The 20,141-nt window shown below is 53.7% G+C and overlaps 3 protein-coding genes across 3 annotated transcripts; 1 reads left to right on the plus strand and 2 right to left on the minus strand.

Annotated features, from left to right (window-relative positions):
* Positions 1 to 183: 183 nt before the first annotated feature.
* PINK1 (PTEN induced kinase 1) lies at positions 184 to 11,374 on the minus strand. Its single transcript, XM_063354146.1, has 8 exons — positions 11,025 to 11,374; positions 8,897 to 9,208; positions 7,804 to 7,907; positions 5,627 to 5,809; positions 4,579 to 4,742; positions 3,150 to 3,277; positions 1,822 to 2,058; positions 184 to 1,428 (listed from the first exon to the last, which is right to left on the minus strand). Exons 1-8 carry the CDS (start codon positions 11,331 to 11,333, stop codon positions 1,168 to 1,170), a joined length of 1,698 nt encoding a protein of 565 aa, XP_063210216.1. The 5' UTR covers positions 11,334 to 11,374; the 3' UTR covers positions 184 to 1,167.
* Positions 11,375 to 13,614: 2,240 nt separating this feature from the next.
* CDA (cytidine deaminase) lies at positions 13,615 to 16,305 on the minus strand. The gene is made up of 4 exons (XM_063353993.1): positions 15,982 to 16,305; positions 15,527 to 15,638; positions 15,221 to 15,278; positions 13,615 to 14,459 (listed from the first exon to the last, which is right to left on the minus strand). The coding sequence occupies exons 1-4, from the start codon at positions 16,154 to 16,156 to the stop codon at positions 14,346 to 14,348; spliced, it is 459 nt and encodes a 152-aa protein (XP_063210063.1). The 5' UTR covers positions 16,157 to 16,305; the 3' UTR covers positions 13,615 to 14,345.
* Positions 16,306 to 18,574: 2,269 nt separating this feature from the next.
* On the plus strand, positions 18,575 to 20,036 carry FAM43B (family with sequence similarity 43 member B). The gene has a single exon (XM_063353992.1). The coding sequence runs from the start codon at positions 18,916 to 18,918 to the stop codon at positions 19,807 to 19,809; it is 894 nt and encodes a 297-aa protein (XP_063210062.1). The 5' UTR covers positions 18,575 to 18,915; the 3' UTR covers positions 19,810 to 20,036.
* The last annotated feature ends 105 nt before the right edge of the window (positions 20,037 to 20,141 follow it).

Below are 20,141 nucleotides of genomic sequence, written 5' to 3' on the forward strand. Positions count from 1 at the left end.
CCACTTTGGGAAACTCCACTTGCTGGAATAAAATAACATCTCCTGGAGATGGACCTGGAAAGAGCTGAACGATCTTTTAAGACACCACTGAACCAGGGCTACGGAGCCCCACAGGCCTCCACAACCAAAAGCCTGGATCCTATGAGCAGAGATGAACAAGATTTAGAGAACCCACTCGGCAGCAGAGCTTAATCTTCCATTTATTGTGCAACAACTTTCTCCCCATGTTCCTCTAAACACAATTACAGACACAAAATCAAATGATGTTTTCATAAACACCACTGTTGTCGTTCAAACATTGATGTCTCTTATCCTCCCCGAGCAAAGGATATTACTTCATTGTTAAACAGAATAAACAGGTAGGTAAAACAGAAGAGCATCACACTAAACTCTTTAAGCAGGGACTCTTTAAGCATTTCGGTTGCAGAATTATCCCTAACCAGGCACAGTTTGACTCGGCCTTGGACCCTGCGGCAGCAGCCACTGCACAAATACAACAGTCGAGAAACAAATATAAGCAGGTTTCGGGTTCATCATACTGTCCTATTTTGTGTACAACTAGTGAGGTATTTAATGGTGCATTATCGTAAGAAGCGAGCAGCTCCTGACGCTCACCTTACCTCACTAGCACCTCAGTAGGAGGCTTTTAGGCTGTCAGTTATAGCCAGATACGTCTGCAGCTGCAGAGGAATATCATCTTAAGACCACCCTAAAAAAATAAAGATTGCACATCCCTTTGTCAGCTCAGCTTTCTGCGTGTATTGCTCAAATCCGTGATGCTTCCGTGTAAAGAGCAGCTAGACAGTGCCTCCTCCCACACACATCCCCTTCTGAAAGGGAACTTGCTTCATTCAACACACAACCTCGAAGTCAACGATGAATTCCCAAATGTGAGTGAAACCAACCACGTACCTCAGGACACCTGCAAGGTCTGCAAACCCTCACCAAAAGTGTAACGAGGCAAGGGCATTTCCTCTAGCAGGGAGAGAAAAGCAGTGTGTACTAACACTTGCCAGAGATAAACTCAAAAACCTCTTAAACGCAGGCCTGCAGCTTTGTTCCCTAAAGCACTACAGGATTTCAGGCAGACAGAGAAGACAGATTCCTATGTGCCTTTTTTAAAAGTGCTGTTTATCTATCACACGGTCATGCCCCCGATAGTACTCTTCACCCAGACCGGCTCCTCCAGGCCAGCAACAGGAATAGCGCTGCCCAGAGGTCTTCATACTCAAGGTTTGCCAAAAAGCACATCTTCATTTTGGTTTCTACCCGGCTTTTATCCACCAGTCTGTCTGTGAGCAAAGCGGCCGCAGACTGGCAGAGAAGCCAGGCGATCATCTGGTCGGGTTTCAGGGTCTTGGACGCTAGAACACTTTCCCCCCAGAGGCTTAGGTGAAGCACGTTAGCAGCAACTCTAGCAGACAATCTCTGCAAAAGGAAGGAGAGGGAAGATTAGCCGATCCTGCTGCAACCCCATCACATGTAGCGTGTATGCTGCCAAAAGTTCCCCAGGCCTCCCGTAAGGCACCACAAAGTCTCAACGAATAAAAAAAAAAGCTCTTTATCACTATTTATTATCAGGCAGCTGCACATACCCCCCCCCAATTCAAGGTCCAGCCTCTGACACAAACATCCACTGAATTCCCTGAAACTATTCAGTGCCCACACTCTACTTCAGCAAAGACCTTTTGTTTGTCTTTGATCATTATCTAGACTGCAGTGACACCTGGAATACAGTCCTGAGCCCTCCAGAGTGAAATGATCTAAAAGAATACTCCCAAAGGCTGGTCAGACAACTTCTTCAAGACAACAGTTTCTTACCTTGTTGGGATCCCTCTGAAGTAGCATCTTTATCACTTGCTTCACCTCAAGGGGCACGTGATCGGGCAGGCTCGGCAACTGGTCTTCCCGGTAACTTCTGCTTTCCAGAGTCGAGTCCCCGTGGCCGTAGAAAGGATTGGCCAGGCCAAGGATTTCATAGGCGATTGCTCCGACAGCCCAAGCATCAGCTTTACTGTAGTTGATCACCGTGCCTGGGCCAGGTGACGCTGTGATCACCTGTCACAGAGATGGCGATGTTCAAATAAACAGTTCTAGTGTGGGCTCTGTGCTAAAACTCATTTTCAAGGGTTGAGACAGCATTTTCGCTGTAATAAACTGAGACTGAAACCAAAGCTGGGTTTCATCTAAATCTCTGGTGCAAATATTCACTATTGGAATGCTCTAGACATCGCTCAGCCCACCAGGACGCTGGGAGGAGTTTGGTCATTGTGCCTAGGCTTTAATCGTTGCCCCTGACCAGCATTCACAGAGTCCCGAGGGCTATTTCACTCTGGGATTTTAGGCTGACAGGAGACATACAGATGAACAACCGATACTGCACCAGCACTTAGGCAACGCAAGGCAAGGTGCTCCAGGTCAAGTTAAGGGTGTTTTCGCTTTTACTATGGTCATCATCAGCGAAATAAAAAGGACCTGTACATAATTTCACAACCACCTTGAACTTCATCCAAAAACTACTGTCGCAACACAAGGACTGCTGCATAAACTTCTTTCATAGCTACACAGAAAGGGGCCAGAGAAAAGACTGAAAATTAACCTTCTTGCGGGAAAGGTCAATTCTGCCTCGTAATACCCACTGATGATGTTTCACCTTTTAGCACTCAAGGTGTCTGTTCGACAGCTTCTCAGCACAGGACTGAAGGGGACTTTTTTTATTAACACAGAGATGTTTATCAAGCGTAACTCAAGGTAGGATCTTCTACGCTGCTTTACGGGACACGGCTCCCCAAGAGGCTGAGATTAGTTATGCTACGGGTCCTGTCTTGCACGATCAAGTTATGTCAATAAGCAGGAACGGACAGAAAATGATCACTCTGATGGCAGAGGTTTTCAGCAGGTATTACTGTGAACACACACCAGCAGAGACCACATTAGCAAGTATTGCTGTGTGCACGCTGGGGAAGGCTCAGGGACAAATCACGGCCACGTGATGTGCTGGTATGCTCTCCACTGCTTCTAGACCCAATCCCAGCCTTTTTCAAGTTCCTATCACAGCCTGCATCACAGCTTCGGTTGAAACTTTTTAGTCCCACCAGCAGGACAAGCTGACAACCAGCAACACAAACCATTGCTACTGGGGGATTTACCTCGGGTGCCATAAGGCAGCCGTTGCCGCCCCGATCCACGTAAGAGCTGGTGAAAGGCAGTCTCAAGCCGATGTTTTCATCTGCCAAACAGCAACCGAAGTCCGTGATCACCAACCAGGGGCAGCCAGCTGCGAACGACACAGGGCGAGCAGAGTTAGCGTTCAGTTCAGGAGTACCTGCTGTCCATCACACGGAAACCAGAGAGACTCTGCAGGAACAATCTCAAAACCTCCAGGAATCAGCACAACCACACGCAGTTTTCCTGCTTCTCCTCTGTGACATTAGGTGAAATATTGGTTTTATTAAAACAAAACCTGTTATTCCATTTCCTGTTTAAATGATATTACTGCTCCCCATGGCACGTGCGTCTCACAAAATGTTGTGGATACCATAAAATTGAAGACAGTTGAGGTTAGAGACTCATCCATGATGGAGGAATATATTCATTTTTTCCCTTTCTTTTTATCTACAGCAAAAGCTACATATATATATATATACTTAAATATATATATACACACTTTTATTTTTATATATACATTTCTACATATATATACACACACACTTCGCTTATAGCAAAAGGTTGGAGAAACTTTGCAATAGTTAATAGTTTTGTCCTGATGACAAGTCAAACATTGTAAAGTAGAATCATTACTTCTCCAGACTCCGATATGGAAAAATCGATGCTTTCGATCATTCCTAACCACATTCAGCATTGCTCCAGAGCAGCTTTTCCTTCCAGAAAAAAAGGATAGCATTATTATTGCTGAAAACCTTCCACAGCTGCTGCACCAAAACCTTTAATTACACAGATCTGGCTGCCTGCTATTGTTTCCTGCCTGTTCAAATCTCAATCACGCTAAAAAAGAGCTCAGGTAATTAAAAACTCAGTTACAGAGGCTGACAGGAGAACAAGACGATGAAAACACTGCTTTGGGCTTTAACGCTGTGGGTTCCCTTGCCTTCCAACCGACGTTTCATCGTCCCAGGGTGCAGCACCATTAACCTGACCCACCGAGAGGTGGGATTTTAAGAACCATGCTGCGCTATTTGGCAAAGAGCCTGAAGCAAAGGCACCTCCAGCATCGATGTGGCGTTACTATATGCCCATCTGCTCCAGACAACATTCGCTGTGCTTGCGCAACTCAAAACCTTAGCAATACTCCGCATCTCTCCATCTGATTACAGCACAACGCTCCTTTCAAGTCCATTTTAACGATCCAAATCTGAGGCACAGACAGGACAAATGACTTCCCCAGTGCTGCAATGACAGCAAGCGGTAAGCTAAAAACTAAACCCGAGATTCTTCAAAGGGTTTGATGCTCATTTTTCTGCCAAACGCATGCCTGGGTAGGACTTTCCCAAATACCTACACGGCTGCATCACTTCTGTGCATGACTTAATTGGCATTTCTACTCAGCGATCTACATACCAGAATCAAATTCAACCAGGATGTTGTCAGATTTCAGGTCTCTGTGTGCTATTCCATGTCGAACAAGATGGTCCACGCCTTCCAAGAGCTGTAAAATCATCATTGTGGAGAGACGAATATCCGGACTGCTCTCCCTCAGATACTGGCGCAGGGTGCACGGATAACTAGTCAGAACAAGGAAAAGCTCTGAATTAGCATCCTGGAAGCTTCTCACTTGCAGTTCAACCTCACTGCTGGCTGGCTGGGGATACAGCACGCATGTATGTGGCAAAGTCTTCCTGACCTCCGTGACGCATTCCCACCTCCCAGCCCCAACCTGACACCGCTCCTCTGTCTGCCGCTCTCACATCCTCTGCTTTGCAACAACACCCACCACTGAATTTTCGGCACTCTCGTCTGAGATCAACAACTGCAAATAAAACAAGCCTCTTAAACAGCATGGCGAAGGGCTCCAGTAGTCACTCTTACAGGTTTTTATATGTTCTATTTTGCATAAAAGAGGAGGCAGATTAATAATGCAGATTGTATGAGAAAAACGAGGAGATGTGCTAATCAGGAGACAGAACATATTCTTGAAACACAGAGACGACAGAGCACTTCTCCAGCCGCAGGCAGAACAAAGACTGGGAAACAGGAGGTGCTTTTATGTCAGTGCCACTGCAGTACCCATTCAAAACCAAAAAAAGAAAGCCAGAGATGCCGAGCACTGATAAATCTCATTACCGATTCTACTCTGTCTCTAGTGGCGTGTTCAGACTAGCGGTGAAGTTCAGAATTAGAAGGGCAGACAAATTGGGACAAGCTCCCCATTTCTTCCTTTAATTTGGAGTAACTATTAAAAAGAATGGCTTGTCTTCATTGTTGAACAAGAGTTAAAATCTCAAGGACTTGGAACAGGTCTTAGGAGGCATTTCCAAAAATGTACTCTGCTTTTTGGCAGCAGCCCAGGCCAAATCTTTGCAAGGACCTGCGCGGCAGCAGAACACGCAGCCCTGCTGGGCAGTGTCACGAAAGGCCCGAGTTGCATAATAAGCTTCTCTCTACCTACTTCTTCATCACCAAGAAGAGTGTGCGGCTGTGACCAATCCCTCTGGGATTCAGGCTTAACGGAAGAACATCTGGATAGTCTGCGAAGGCTCCGGGCAGCAAAGGGACTGAGGATGTGAATGCTCGGATCACCTGGATTATATTCGGATGAGGCTGCAACTTCTTCCTCCCAAGGACAGGTTTTCTGCACAAAAGTACAGATACCACAGATTACATCGGTCTCCTGGTCAGTTGTGTTTTATCACAGACACATCTCTGTTATTTACGAAATTACTTTTCATTAATATGGCACATCCTCCCCACCGAAGGGTTCCAAAGGAGTGTGCAAACACGTTTATTCTGCAGTGACAACCTTATTAGAGAGAGCATTAAGGCTGCCCAGCACAGATTACAGGGCTGCATGTTAAGAAAATATTCAAACACTCACATCCTGGAAACTATTTGGTTAGAAAGAACAGTGACAGCAACCTCCCTGCCCTCACGGCCCATTTCCTAACCAGTGCCTCAGCCCAGCATCTCCCACATCCATGCAGAGCACCCACAGCCTGAGCAGACCCACGCCAGCAGCGGGCAGGTCTCAGCACTCTCTCTGGAGTTCAAAATCTACCCTGCTGCTTCCCACAGCAAAGCAAGCCATCATCAAGGCAGTGCTGCGCACCAGCAGAGGGTACGCAGACCAAGACTGCACCTGTGGCTGTTACGACTCTGTTGTAACTGGATTTTCCTATATACAATGGTTGAACAGGAAATACTGGTGCTTTACCAGTGCAGGAGAAGAAGCTTTGCTGGAAAGCCTTACACTTAACAACCAGCCTTTAATTTTGTTCAAACCCTACTAGCCCTTCCATACTGCTAACAAAGGCAGAGCTAGTCACAGGCTGCTTCTCGGCTCAAAAAGAATTACAACAGCAGCTTTAGAGAAAAAAAAAAAAGACAAAAAAACCAATTACTTTGCTAGACATAAAACAAAGGTCAACGTCACACTAGGCATATCAATTTAGACCCTCTATTTTATGGCACAGGCAGGAAGCACTTACTACAATGAAAGTCAGGTTACCTATCTGTAGCTGCAAAACAGATCTCTCCCCTCTCCTCTCCTGAATGTCAAATAACCCTTTGGCTCCTCTGTTGCGTTCTCAGCTAGCGACGTACCACGCAGCATTCATTATTCATTTGTATTGGCAGCTGAGATGTATTTGAAATTTAAATCAGACAATCTGGACTGCGGACTCCATTGTTTCAAATCGAACAAAAAGACGCATTTTTGAACAAAAAGATAGCTAACTCAAGTTAATTTACAAGTTTCCATGCAATTTTCCACCTTCATGCTGTTTGCTCACTTCTCACTCCGGCGCAAGAATAGGAAGAGTCATTTTCCACTTTCTTTCTCGCCAGTTTCCCTGCACTAGAACAGTTTCCACCGCCCTGCCCACCACCCGTTTTACAACCAAACCAGTTCTAAAATAGTACAGTCAAACCGTGTGACAGTCAAATTCCTTGATGTTTAATACATTCAAATTGTTACCGATTGTAGGTGTGTATTTCTGTAATTAAAAAGCACCATGACGCACATTTAAATGACGTTTCATCAAAAGGAGATCCTCCCGGACTCTAACGCTGCAGATATCAAAGTGTTTCACACATGGGGAAACTAAGACACGGGGCACAGAAGTGCCTGGCCACTGTCACCCATCAGACTGCTGGCAGGACCCCAGTTGGTCCCCAGTTATTGGCGTGTCCTTCCAACACCCTGCTGGACTATGCCATCCAACCAGCAGGTATTCCCCACACGCCAATAAGCCATGCCACAATCTGCTCCTCAGAGTAAACAAGACTGTGTTAAATCACTGTCTGAACAGCGGTATTGCTACGTCGTTTCCTAACCGCGTGGGAGAAAAGCACACCGCAGAAAAATCCCCAAGGCAGCCAGCAGCTCGTCCCTGCGTGATGTTTGAGGTGTGCGGCACTTCTGAAGGCACCGTCGTTTAAGACAAAACATACGCACACGCCACCTGAGCCATTAAGAATCCCAAGGCTTCATTTTTATCTACTTTCAGGAGCTATTACAGAAACCTCTGGCCATCTTTTTAACAGTACAGATGTGCTGCAAAATTAATTGATGGATAAAATGAGCGTGTCACCATATGAGAACCGCCGCCGTTTCCATCGTGACTGTACCTGCGGCCAGAAACGGCTCCATATTCTCCGGCTAAGGCAACCCTCGTGGCTGGAACAAGCTCTCGGCCCATAGCATCAAGGATGGCTTCACTTGACGAACCAGCCTGAAAAAGTAATTACACACCACGTTGGTTTAAGCTCCAAAATCATCCAGCCTCAATACAGACCGAAAGCAGATAATCCTGACACTGGCACTGTATCTGGAGTTAGACCAACTGAGACCAGATCGAAGGGACTGCCTTCTCTACTTTGAAAACTGGGCAAGGAACTACTTAAAGAATTTACCACGGGAGGTGGTAAGGCCTTAACTTGTAGAAAGAAATCCATTTGTCTCTTCAACTGCATTCTTGACTGTTAGCTCTCTGAGCTATATGTTAACACTCACTTTCAACTTCAAGACCCGACTGGAAAAGCCCGCAGCTAAATGCCAGGGTATTTCCGGAGCCCAAGGGATTTCAGATGTTGGCATTTTGGAAGACTCTCTTAGAATATCCACTTGCCGCATCAAGTGCCACAAAAACTCTTCAATGGGAAAAGCCACGTGGATTTTTTTCACATGTGGAATAGCCACATTGAGGGGGTGGATGATCAAAGAGCCACCTGGGCTGGGAAACACCAGCGCAGATCCTTCCCACTCACGCTGCGGCCAGGGGACCCAGCACACAGGTTACTGCCCACCCTGTGAGCACTGACTCGTACCTTGGCCACGCTTTGCAGAAGAAAATCTATTTCTATCCTGACACTGACAAGGACACTGCTTCCTAACGCGGTGGCAGCAGTGGCTTTCCGTTTCTTACACCTTGCCATCACAGACAGCTTCAGAAAAGCTTTTTTTTCCAGAAAGATCACCTCCATAATCAACAACTCCACCAGCAGCAGCTCTCAATGCTGATTCCAGAGGAATGATGAATGCTAATTACCTTGCTCTGGGACTGCTCGCTAACAATCGACGTCTCCAATGTCACATATCAACAGCTTTGTTTTGACATGCTCAATGGGCGCTACATAATTAGCGCTTTCAACACTTAAGCGTTAAATATTTCAACCGGACCTTCCCAGTGACAGACAAGGAGATTAAGAACCGACTCCTTACCGAAATGTTCCACATCATTTTGATAGCTAACGGAAAAGCCTCTTTTGGTTGGTGGTTCACTACGGGCTCCTCTTCAGCTGCCTGCGAGGCCCAGCCACCATCCTGCTGCACGTCTGGCCCCTGCCCTGCGGGACGGCTGCTCTCTGCATGCCCCCGACGCTCACAGGAGAAAGGAATAGCTGCTTCGTACACAGCAGCGCTGCAGCCCTTCCCGATGGGTTGGCCAATGAGATATTCTTCCAGCTTGAAGCCCTGCCAACGGAAGGAGCTCAGGGGATCTTTCTGCGGCTTGTTCTTTCCAACAAACACTGTCTGAAAGGAGTAAGAAAAGACAACGATAAAAAACCCACTCAGTCAAGAACTCCCTTACTGTTTAAGCAGTATTACGCATCCTGTTGGGTTGGTCCTGCCTGAAAGCCACAATCAGGCTCAAACCATTAGGCTCAAATCACTGTAACCACAGGGAAAATAATCTGCAGACCATATATTTTTGACTGAAACAAATTACCCCTAAAACAGGCTTTACCAAAGGTGCCCTTTCCGAGGGTGCTGTAGATGCATGGGAAAGAAGAGGAATGGGGAGGGGGAGTCACTTGCTAATCTAGAATGTAAATATGTTTTGTAAAGACAAGTCTAATTAAATACTTCTAAAAAGAGATGCACTATTACACTTTTCTCCCCCTCCATAAATATATCAGGCAAATAACATTTAAAAGAAAATCCAATTAAGAGCAACAACAGATGGAAAAACAATGCCCTGAGCTGTTGCGGCAGCTGAGTACGAGGGTTGGTAAGCTAGACGAAGAGTGAATCAGTGATGGGAGAACACTGGGGGAGGAAATCTAAAGAGACAAGAGAAAACAAAGCACAGGAGGGCTGTTCTGGAGTTTAACCACAGCGTTCATGATCATACAGGTCTGGTGGTGCCACAGCTGTCACCTGAACTGATATAAACAAGCGCACTTCTCTGTGAGCTACAACCCCGATGTGCCAATGGCCGCCTTAGGGATGTGCCCCATAGCAAAGGGACACAGATTCAGGGACAGTAGAAGGGGGAAGACAGCAAATCTAACTACCCAGCAAGGGCAGGGCACAGAAAGCATCCTGAGAAACTTCAGGGAAAGGCAGAACCTCTACGGGAATGTGTTTGTCTGCCGGTTAGTGGGGCAGGTGACAGCTGGCTCTGAACACCAAAGGTCTATTTTTACCCATGAAATATGTTCAATACCGTCCGTCCCCAGTGCCCTGCCAGCACGGCCTGCCGCAGCCCTGCCGGGCTCCCGTCTGTCTGGGGAGAAGGGACAGACCTGGGGGCTCGACAGCAGCCTCCTGGGACATGAGACCCCCATCTACCTTTACAGGGGGACAGGGAGTGAGGGGCTCCCCACAGCAAGGACCCCCTGGTACCTGCTTTAGGGTGGTGAGGGGCTGCTGACTGAGAGGCTTCCCCAGTACCCTATTTTGGGGGAGGAAGAGGTATCTGTGGGGCTGCCCACAGCAGTCCCCATGTCGGGGATGTGCCTGAGGGCTGCTCATAGCAGCCCCCCCCCCACCTTCCTTGGGGAGGAGATAGGGAGGTGCACTTGAGAGGCCCCTCACAGCAAGGACCCCCTGTACCCTTCATGAGGGGTGTCTGAGGGGCTCCCCAAAGCAAGGACCACCCCCATCCCCTTCAGGAAGGGTGTGTGAGGGGCTCCCCAAAGCAAGGACAGATACACACCCCCTTTCGTTGAGGGTGTGAGAGGGGCTCCCAACAACACAGACCACCCCCTTCCCTTCATGAAGGGTGTCTGAGGGGCTGCCCAAAGCAAGGACCCACCCCCCATCTCCTTCATGGAGGATGTCCGAGGGGCTCCCAACAATACGCCCCCCACCATCCGCTTCCTGGAGGGTGTCTGAGGGGCTCCCCTCAGCATGAACACCCCGTTCTCTTCATGAGAGGTGTCTGAGGGCCTCCCCACAGCAAGGGCCCCCCCAATCCCTTTCACGGATGGTGTCTGAGAGGCTCCCCACAGCAAGGACCGCCCCCCGTCCCCTTCACGGAGGGTGCCCGAGGGGCTCCCGGGAGGCAGGCCCAGGCCCAGGCCCGGGGGTCCCGCAGCAGCCCGCCCCCGAGGGGACGCCGCACCTGGATGTGTCGGCACGCCGCCTCGGCCCGTCGCTGCTCCTCCAGGCGCGGCTCCACCAGCCCCAGCGCCATGGCCAGCGCCAGGCAGACCCCGCCGCGGCCCCGCCGAGCCACGGCCGCCAGCCCGCCGGCCGGGCCACGCAGAAAGAGGCGGCGGGCGGCCGGCAGCCAGGCCAGCCATGGCCGCCAGGGCTGAGGCGGCGGAGCGGGCCGGGGAGCGGGCCGGGGGTCGGGCCGGGGGTGGCATCGGGGCGGGCGGCAGCGCGGCAGCAGGCGCAGGGCCCGGGCCAGCAGCAGCCGCACCGCCATGGCCGCCGCCTCCTTCTCCTCACAGACACGGGGGGCGGGGCCCGCGCGCGGAGGGGCGGGAGGACACGCCCCCCACGCGCCGTCGCCGGCCCGGGGGAACGGAGCGGGACACGGCGGGGGATGGAGCGGGGAATGGTGGGACATGGAGCGGGGATGGAGCGGGACACGGCGGGGGATGGAGCGGGGAATGGTGGGACATGGAGCGGGGATGGAGCGGGGCACGGCGGGGAGCAGCGGGACATGGAGCGGGACACGGCGGGGGATGGAGCGGGGGATGGTGGGACATGGAGCGGGGATGGAGCGGGGCACGGCGGGGAGCAGCGGGACATGGAGCGGGACACGGCGGGGGATGGAGCGGGAGATGGTGGGACATGGAGCGGGGATGGAGCGGGGCACGGCGGGGAGCAGCGGGACATGGAGCGGGACACGGCGGGGGATGGAGCGGGGAATGGTGGGACATGGAGCGGGACACGGCGGGGAGCAGCGGGACATGGAGCGGGGAATGGTGGGACATGGAGCGGGGATGGAGCGGGGCACGGCGGGGAACAGCGGGACATGGAGCGGGACACGGCGGGGGATGGAGCGGGAGATGGTGGGACATGGAGCGGGGATGGAGCGGGGCACGGCGGGGAGCAGCGGGACATGGAGCGGGACACAGCGGGGGATGGAGCGGGAGATGGTGGGACATGGAGCGGGGATGGAGCGGGGCACGGCGGGGAGCAGCGGGACATGGAGCGGGACACGGCGGGGGATGGAGCGGGGAATGGTGGGACATGGAGCGGGGCACGGCGGGGAGCAGCGGGACATGGAGCGGGGAATGGTGGGACATGGAGCGGGGATGGAGCGGGGCACGGCGGGGAACAGCGGGACATGGAGCGGGACACGGCGGGGGATGGAGCGGGACACGGAGAGGGACACGGCGGGGCATGGCGGGGCAATACAGGGCATGGAGCGGGGCACGGCGGGGCACGGCCCCCGACATGGAGTGGGACAATGCGGGGCACAACCTGGGACACGGAGCAGGGCACGGAGCAGGACACAGCCCGGGACATGGAACGGGGCAATGCCGGACAGGGAGCCGGGCACAGCCCGGGACGCGGCAGGGCCTGGAGCAGGGCGCCAGCAGGGCACTGCCCTGGGCATGGCTTGGGCACAGCCAAGGCACAGCCTGGTGCACGGCGGGGCACGGAGCCGGGTACAGCCAAGGTACAGCCTGGTGCCATGCGGGGCACAGCCCGGGACACACCAGGGTGTGCCTTGTGCGCAGCAGGATACGGAGCAGGGCACGGACTAGTGCGCGGCAGGGCACGGAGCAGAGCCCTGCCCTGGGCACGGCTTGTTGTCCTGGTTTCAGCTGGGACAGAGTTCATTTTCTTCCAGGTAGCTGCTGTGTTTTGGATTTAGTATGAGAAGAACGTTGACAACACATATTGGTTTAGTTGTTGCTAAGTGATGTTTATATTAGGTCAAGGACTTTTTCAGCTTCCCATAGAAGCTGAGAGGGAGCATAGACAGGACAAGCTGACAAAGGGATATTCCATACCGCAGACGTCGTGATCAGTATAGAAATAATGGTGGGGGAGGAATCTGCAATTGCTGCTCCGCATGGGTTGGGCAACCGATCACGGGGTGGTGAGAGCACGTTGTGTTATTTTATATATTCTTTTAGCATTGTTATTATTATTATTGTCAATGCCCCATCCCTGGAGGGGTTCAAGGCCAGGTTGGATGGGGCTTGGAGCAGCCTGGTCTGGTGGGAGGTGTCCCCTACCCAGGGCAGGGGGGTTGGAACTGGATGGGCTTTAAGATCCCTTCCAAACCGAACCGTTCTGTGATTCTATAGTAACAATAATAATTCTTATAGTGTTATTATTATTGTTGTTACTATTATTATTTCCCTCTCCCATTACAGTTCTATTAAACTGTCTTTGTCTCAACCCACAAGGGTTTTTTTCCCCTCCTTTTCTCCCTCTTCTCCCTACCCTGCCGGGGGTGGTGGGGAGCAAGCAAGCGGCTGCGTGGTCCCAGTTGCCAGCTGGGGTTAAACCCCGACCCTTGGGCACAGCCCAGTGCACACAGGGCATGGAGCAGGGCACAGAGCAGGACACGGCCAGGGAGGGCAGGAGGACACTAGCCATGTGGGCAGCAGCGCTTTGGACCATGCCATGTCCTGGTCGTGTCCTGTCCGCGCCGCCAGCGTCCCCCCCTGCCCTGCCTGGCAGCGGGGCAGCCCCAGGGCCCCGCTTCCCCTTCCCTGTGATTCATCATTTTGCTGCAAATGCAGGAGATAAACCAGGGCTGCTTTTATTTCACTTGGGCGTAGGCACTAATGCCCAACCCTGCGCTGGTTCGGAAATGTTAACACGTTCATTTTTCATTGTGCATAATTAAATAGTACAATCAGCAAACGGCATTACTCTGGAGACACAAAACTCTCCAGAAGCCCCCCCCAAACTCCTCCTTCATCCCCACAAACGGAATAAAAGGAAGAAAAACAAGCCCGAGAGAAAGGAGCAAAGGACACGCTCAGCGTGATAACCCTCCAGCTCCAGCAAATCGCCTAATTGGAATTGGCTTATTAATAACTGAGGGGGTTGATGGAGCTTTTCACTTTCACTTGTCCCTTAGAGATGAAGAATTCAGCATTTTCCCAAGCAATGATTTTGCATTATTCGGGAGTCATTTCTGGACCAACAAGCCCAAGCTTGAGCCGTGCATCAAACCCTTTTCTGCCTGCGATCTCCCCCCTCGCCTACAGCGATATCTGGACACTTTTTTTCTAATAACAGGGAATTTCTACAATTTGATTTCGCCATTTCCCTGGGGTGAGGTGGGGCCGGTGTCTGCGAATCAGCGCTGAATCAGAAAACGAGTGAGAGGAATGGGTAACTTAACACTATAAACGCATTTCCCATTGCATCGTGCCCAAAAAGCCGCTTACACACTGGGGAAATTGGGGAAAACCATCCTCCCCTGCTGCCGAAGGGCAAAGGCCGCCAGCGGCCGCGCTGCTCACACCTTCTTCAGGTCCTCGGGTCCGAAGGAGAGTGGCAGCAGCTCCTCCAGCTTCTTGACGATATAGGTGCCGTCCGCTTTGGTCAGGTAGACGTCCCAGTCCGTGCCAAACTGGAGGAGAAGAGGGAGAAGAAGTGCCTTGATGCAAAACCTGCGCTTCTTCCTCAAATTATTCAAATAACCCTTTTTTTGGCTGGTTTCGTGGCGAACATCCCCCTCTATTGCGTGTATTTTGGGGCGGCTTTTCAGCATCGTCTGCCCCGATAGGTATTTTGGGCTCAGATCCTGTGTTTTTGCCCCCCGCCAGGGTGAGTCCCGGTGCCTGCGAACCTGATGAATCCAGCCTTCGAGCCGAGCCCCACGACCCATTAAATATTAACCACCCAAAAAACAGGCTGCGGGTGCCAGGGTGCCCCCGGGGAGGAGGGAGGCGAGAGCGGGATGGGCTCTGCGGGGAACTCAGCTTTTGCAGGAAAAGCCCCGTTTTCAGGCTTGGCAGAGCTGGGGCGACGGCTCCGGGGCCAAACTCTGCACCCAGCAGCTCCCAGGAGGAATAAAACCCCCTGGGGAGGGCGAGTTAATGAATGACCACCGGACACCCGCTCCCATGGGACAGGGAGGACTACCCCTTTCCCAGTGGATAGGGCAATTTGAGGAGCCCAGAGCCTACCCTGGGGCTGGGGCTGGGGGTTGCAACCCCGCCTTTGCACCTCTGGGTGTTTTGGGGGAGGTGCTGGTGGTTGGGGATGACGCCTGGGGTCAGGGGGTGACGCCTGGGGTCAGGGGGTGACACCTGGGGTTGGGGATGATGCCTGGGGTCAGGGGACGATGCCTGGGGTCAGGGGACCCGGGGCGCCCGCGTGAACCCTCACCTCTCTCATCACTTGTCTGCAGGCACCGCAGGGTGTGATGAAGTGGTCCCCCATGTCACTGCCAAAGGAGAAGGGCACAGAGCTCAGTCTCTGGCGGGGGGGGGAGAACACCTGTAGAAGACCTTCATCCACCAATAAATAGAGCCACACCAGATTTCCCTGCCCAGTTCCTCAAAAAAACCATGCAAAAACCTGCCTTCCCCCCGCCCCCCACCCCGGCAAATGCTCAGGTTGCTGCAGCAGAAACTGCCCCTTGGGGTTTTTCCTGCTGCTCCCCCCCCGTGGCAGCTCTCAGCACGCCCTTACCTGGCGATGGCCATGGCCTTGAAGCTGGTGTGTCCCTCGGAGATGGCCTTCTGGATGGCGGTGCGCTCGGCGCACACCCCCAGGCTGTAGCAGGCGTTCTCCACGTTGCACCCTGCGGGGAAGACCCCAGCACCCGCTCAGCCACCTTCAACCCCCCCCAGCTTCCCTCCGGGTGACTTTTTGGGAGGAATTTTCAAAAAAAAAAAGCCGTATTCCCTGTGCGCCGCCCAATCCCAGGCTCTCGCCAGCGCATTCCCTGCTTCCACTATTTATTTCCCATATTTTCCCATCCGCCGCGATCTTTGGCTCGCTTTGGGATGGTGGCTGCCAAGAGGCAGCCGGGGGGGGGGGACACCAGCACCCTGTGCTGACCCCTCTGCACCCCCACGCATGGCCAAAGGGTTGCATGGGGGACCCCAAAACTTAAAGGGGGGGATCGGCCGGCTCTGGCTTACCCGAGAAGATCTCTCCGCTGGCGGTGAGCAGCGCGGCGCCCACCGGGAAGCGGCTGTAGGGGCAATAGGCACAGTTTTTGGCCTCCCGGCTGCGGTGCAGAAGGAGCTGCAGGGATTCACCCTGGGGCTGGCCCGGGGGGGCAGAGGGGGCCGGGCGCTGCCCGCCACCCTCCATGCCTGCACCCGCCTGCCCTGCTCGCTGACGCTGCGGTTAAATATTTCCTCGCCTGGAAAAATAGGCTGGCCGGCCCCGCCGGGATAACGCCCCGGCACGCAGCCGAACCCCGGGCAGCATCCCTGGGGACAGCCCTGACCCGCAAAGCATCGGGCTCAGGGGATCCCATGTCTCCTCCCCACCTGCAGTCGCATTTCTTCCAATTCCTCCTTTTTTGTGTCTGTGGTTTTTTTATCTCCTCTTTTCTCTGTCCCGACAGAGCATTTTTCCGCCGCCGCCTCGGCGGTGGTTTTTTTTTTCCTCCCCAGTTGAAAACTGATTGCGCGGCTCCACGGGAAAAATGTCGTTAAATCACTGCTGGGGGAAGAGCAGGGGGAACAGCAGCTCCTGATCAGGGAGATCAAAATAAATAAATTAATTTGATTGAAAATAGAAAAAAAAAAATACACACCTCTATCACATTTTCCCGGGTCTTTCACTTACAGGCTGCCAGGCAGCAGGGAAAGCTGGGTGAAGATGGAGGCGATAAAAGCCCGTTTCAGGATGCCCTCGTGCTGCTCGAGCCCAAATTCTTCCATGGGAATCAGCCCATGCAAGGCAAAGGTCTCTTGGGATGCCAGGCTGATCAACAAATTGCTCTTTAATTAAAGATATCTCTATTTTTCCCCTTGCTGGAGGAGCCTAATACCCCACATTCCAGCTGCAAGGATGGATGTCACAGCCCCTGTTCATTTATCACTGGGATTTTTGTCCAGTTTGCTGGATTTGGGGAGGATTTTGACCTTACCTGACGGCTTTACCAGGAAATCTTGGTGCTGGGTGGCTGCTGACAAGCCGCAACAGGCTGCGATGCGGCACCCGAATTGGCAGCAACCTCTTGATGTGGTACAAATGCCAGGAGCTAAGAACGGAGCAGAGGGCAGCGAGAGGACCACAGGCACCCCAGAATCAAAGCCGGGATGCTGAGATCAGTTTTGTCCCAGGAGAACTACCTTCCTCGCGCTGTTCAGGTGCTTGTTCACCCTGGAACCTAATGACAACAGTTAGCTACTTGCGAAGGCAGTCAGTCAAGGCAATAAACAGCTAGAGGAGGGATCAGCAGCACTGAAATCAGCTTTTGAAGTGTAAATTCCATTTGTTTTCCGATCTAAAATGAGCTGCAGATGCTCCCGTGCCCCCCCAAAACCTGGGAGAGAAAAGGAAAACCAGCCCCAGGGCAGCTGGTGGGAGGCACCGCGGGAGCAGACCAGAGCAAGGGAACCCCCCTCCTAAATAATGGGGGATCTATAAATAAACGAGCTTTCGGGGAGGACTTAAACCTGCCCTGTTGATACGAACCCCACACAATTAAATAACGAGTCCTTACCTCTGTCGATGAGGGTGAGAACAGAAACAACAAGAGATAGAGGCTGGTGTGGACAGAAACCTTCCCCATTTCCACTAATTCACAAATTGCCACCTCCCCGAAACCATCCTGGTGCCAGGAGCAAACCGTGTGCCCCGAGCCGCAGCAGAAAACCTGAAAACCACCCAAACTCCTGTATTTTTTTATTGTTTTGGCTGCAAAAACCTACGAGGCTGGCGAGGCCGTGGCAGCGAGAGGAGCGGGGCCGGCGCTGCCTGCCTGTGAAGCAGCTATTTTAAGGTTGCAGTTGCTTCGCTCAAACCATAGAAAAGCTGGGAAGCTGCTGGGAAATGGCTTCCCGCTCCCTGCAACACCCTGCTGGGATCTTCCTCCCCAAATGAACTAAAAATGGGGGCACACACTGTTATTTTACCCTTTTCTCCTCCTCATTTTTTAATCCCAAGGCAGCCAGAGCATCTTTGTGGGTCCCCGAGCCCAAGGGTCTCCCTGCTGCACCCACAAAAAGCCCCAGGTGGTAAAAAAAAGTGGACATCAGGGTTTGAGCCAAAGGACCTGAATCCTAAACAGCCTCAGACTCCACAGCGGGGCTGAAATCTCGCAGGCACCCCGCAACGCTCCCCAAAAATCCCCCCTCCCGGGCTGTGCTGCTCTGAAATGGCATTTCATTTTCCCTGGAGAGAATGCATCCCAGGGCCCCGGCCAGAGTTAAAAGCAACAGGTTAAAAGCCAAGAGCTCAGCCCGAGAGGGAAGACCTGTCTGGCTTGAAAACAGGGAAAAATGGGGCTTCTGGAGCAAAAAACGTGAGCAAACCTGCAGGATCTGCAAACCCCAGCGTACCCCCTCGTGCAGCGCTCGAGTTCGGGGAAAACCCCCTTCTTTCCTCGCGCCGGCGTTAGGATCTGATGTCTGACCCTCCCAAAAATTCTCCCCCTGGATCCTGCCCTAATTTCCCCTGGCGTGGGTGGGCGCTGGTGCTGGGGGTCTGGCTGCTGCGGTGGCGGGGGGGTGGGGGGGGATGTCTTTATTACACCAGCATCTTTCTTTCCCTGCCTGAGCGTGAACCGAGGGCGACGCGGCGTCGCGGGGAGGTGGAGCAGCCCACGGAGAGCTGCCTCCCCGCAGCCGCCGTCTCTCCCGCAGCAGGCGCAGGCGGCAGCCGGAACGCGGCGGCATCCTCGGCCAAACGGCTCCGCATCCTTCCCTGGGCAACCGGCATCGGATACGGGCAGCTGCATCTCACCGCACCGGGGTAGGGGCATCCCCCCTGCGTGGGGGGGTGCGGGGGCACCCCCCAGTTTTGGGGGTCCAGGGTGGGGGGGTCACCCTTCTGCTCGCAAGGGGGTCGGCAGGGCTGGGATTAGCGTGCGGGGGGGGCCCCTCGGCAGAGCGGAGATGCTGCCCTGGCGCCGGAGCAAGTTTGTGCTGGTGGAAAACGAACGTAAGTGCAAAGGCAAAAGCCTGGGGCCGGGGCTGAGCTACGCCGCGTTGCTGGCCGGATTCCTGCGCTCCTGCCCGGACCTCCTGCCCGACTGCCCGCTTGAGCGGCTGGGCAGCGTCTTCCGCGGCAAACGCCAGAAAGTGGAGCTGAACAAGGAGGACCCGACGTACACAGTGCGGTACCTGGGCAACGCCGTCACCCTGCACGCCAAGGGAGAGGGCTGCACGGAGGAGGCGGTGGGCAAGATCTGGGCTAAAAGCGATGCGGGGGCCGGCGGGGCCAAGATGAAGCTGACGTTGGGACCCCAAGGCATCCGTATGACCCCCTGCGAGAAGGGAGCCCGCCGGCCGGGCCACGCGTACCTCCTGCACCGCATCACCTACTGCGCCGCCGACCGCCGGCACCCCAAGGTCTTCGCCTGGGTTTACCGGCACCAGGTGAAGAACAAGGCGGTGGTTCTGCGCTGCCACGCCGTCCTGGTCTCCAAAGCCGACAAGGCGCGTGCCATGGCCCTGCTCCTCTACCAGACCTCCGCCTCTGCCTTCAATGAGTTCAAACGCCTTAAGAGGCAGAACGATTTCCGTCACGTCCAGCAGCAGCTCCTGGGCGACGCCATCGTCCCCTTGGTGCCCCTCCGCAGGCTGCTCAACGCCAAGTGTCCCTACCGCCCGCCCGCCGAGAGGGCCCGCTGCGCCCCCCGCCTCAGCTCCATCCTGGAGGAGGAGGAGGAGGAGGTGGCCTTCGGCACCGGGGCACCCCTGGGGGACGGGGGTCCCACCGCCGTGCTGCGGCTGGCCAGGGAGATGCGGGGGTGCAGCCTGCGCGGCCCCCGGCCCCTGGCGTGCTGAGCCGCAGCGGTGGGTCACCCCATTTCGGGGATGACATGCCCTCCCTGCACCCCAAGCCGAAGTCGGACCCTCCACGGGGACGAATTGGATGAGATGGCGGCTTTGTTTGCAAGGAAGACCCCTGGGTGTGGGGGGGATTGCACCCCGGGGACCCCCCCGGCCCCCCCACATGAACCTGCTCTTGTGCCTCCTCCGCAGCGGCCATAATAAAGTCGATGTGTGTTTTCTGTGGTGTAACGGCGCCTGTGTCTCGCCTGGACCGAGCCCTGGACAATGGGAGAGGAAGAGTTAAGCACCGAGGCAGTTTGGGGGGGTTTATACCGAATTTGGGG

This window comes from Chroicocephalus ridibundus, chromosome 16 (genome assembly GCF_963924245.1).
Source record: "Chroicocephalus ridibundus chromosome 16, bChrRid1.1, whole genome shotgun sequence".
NCBI classification, from domain to species: domain Eukaryota; kingdom Metazoa; phylum Chordata; class Aves; order Charadriiformes; family Laridae; genus Chroicocephalus; species Chroicocephalus ridibundus.

Excerpts from the sequence above, each read along its gene's own strand:
- PINK1 (XM_063354146.1), bottom strand. The coding sequence starts at position 11,333 with ATGGCGGTGCGGCTGCTGCTGGCCCGGGCCCTGCGCCTGCTGCCGCGC. Across the intron at positions 9,209-11,024 it reads CGGCGTGCCGACACATCCAG|ACAGTGTTTGTTGGAAAGAA; the intron begins GTGCGGCGTCCC and ends TACTCCTTTCAG. Across the intron at positions 4,743-5,626 it reads CTCTTCTTGGTGATGAAGAA|TTATCCGTGCACCCTGCGCC; the intron begins GTAGGTAGAGAG and ends TGTTCTGACTAG.
- CDA (XM_063353993.1), bottom strand. The coding sequence starts at position 16,156 with ATGGAGGGTGGCGGGCAGCGCCCGGCCCCCTCTGCCCCCCCGGGCCAG. Across the intron at positions 15,639-15,981 it reads CAGCGGAGAGATCTTCTCGG|GGTGCAACGTGGAGAACGCC; the intron begins GTAAGCCAGAGC and ends TCTTCCCCGCAG. Across the intron at positions 15,279-15,526 it reads AAGGCCATGGCCATCGCCAG|TGACATGGGGGACCACTTCA; the intron begins GTAAGGGCGTGC and ends CTCCTTTGGCAG.
- FAM43B (XM_063353992.1), top strand. The coding sequence starts at position 18,916 with ATGCTGCCCTGGCGCCGGAGCAAGTTTGTGCTGGTGGAAAACGAACGT.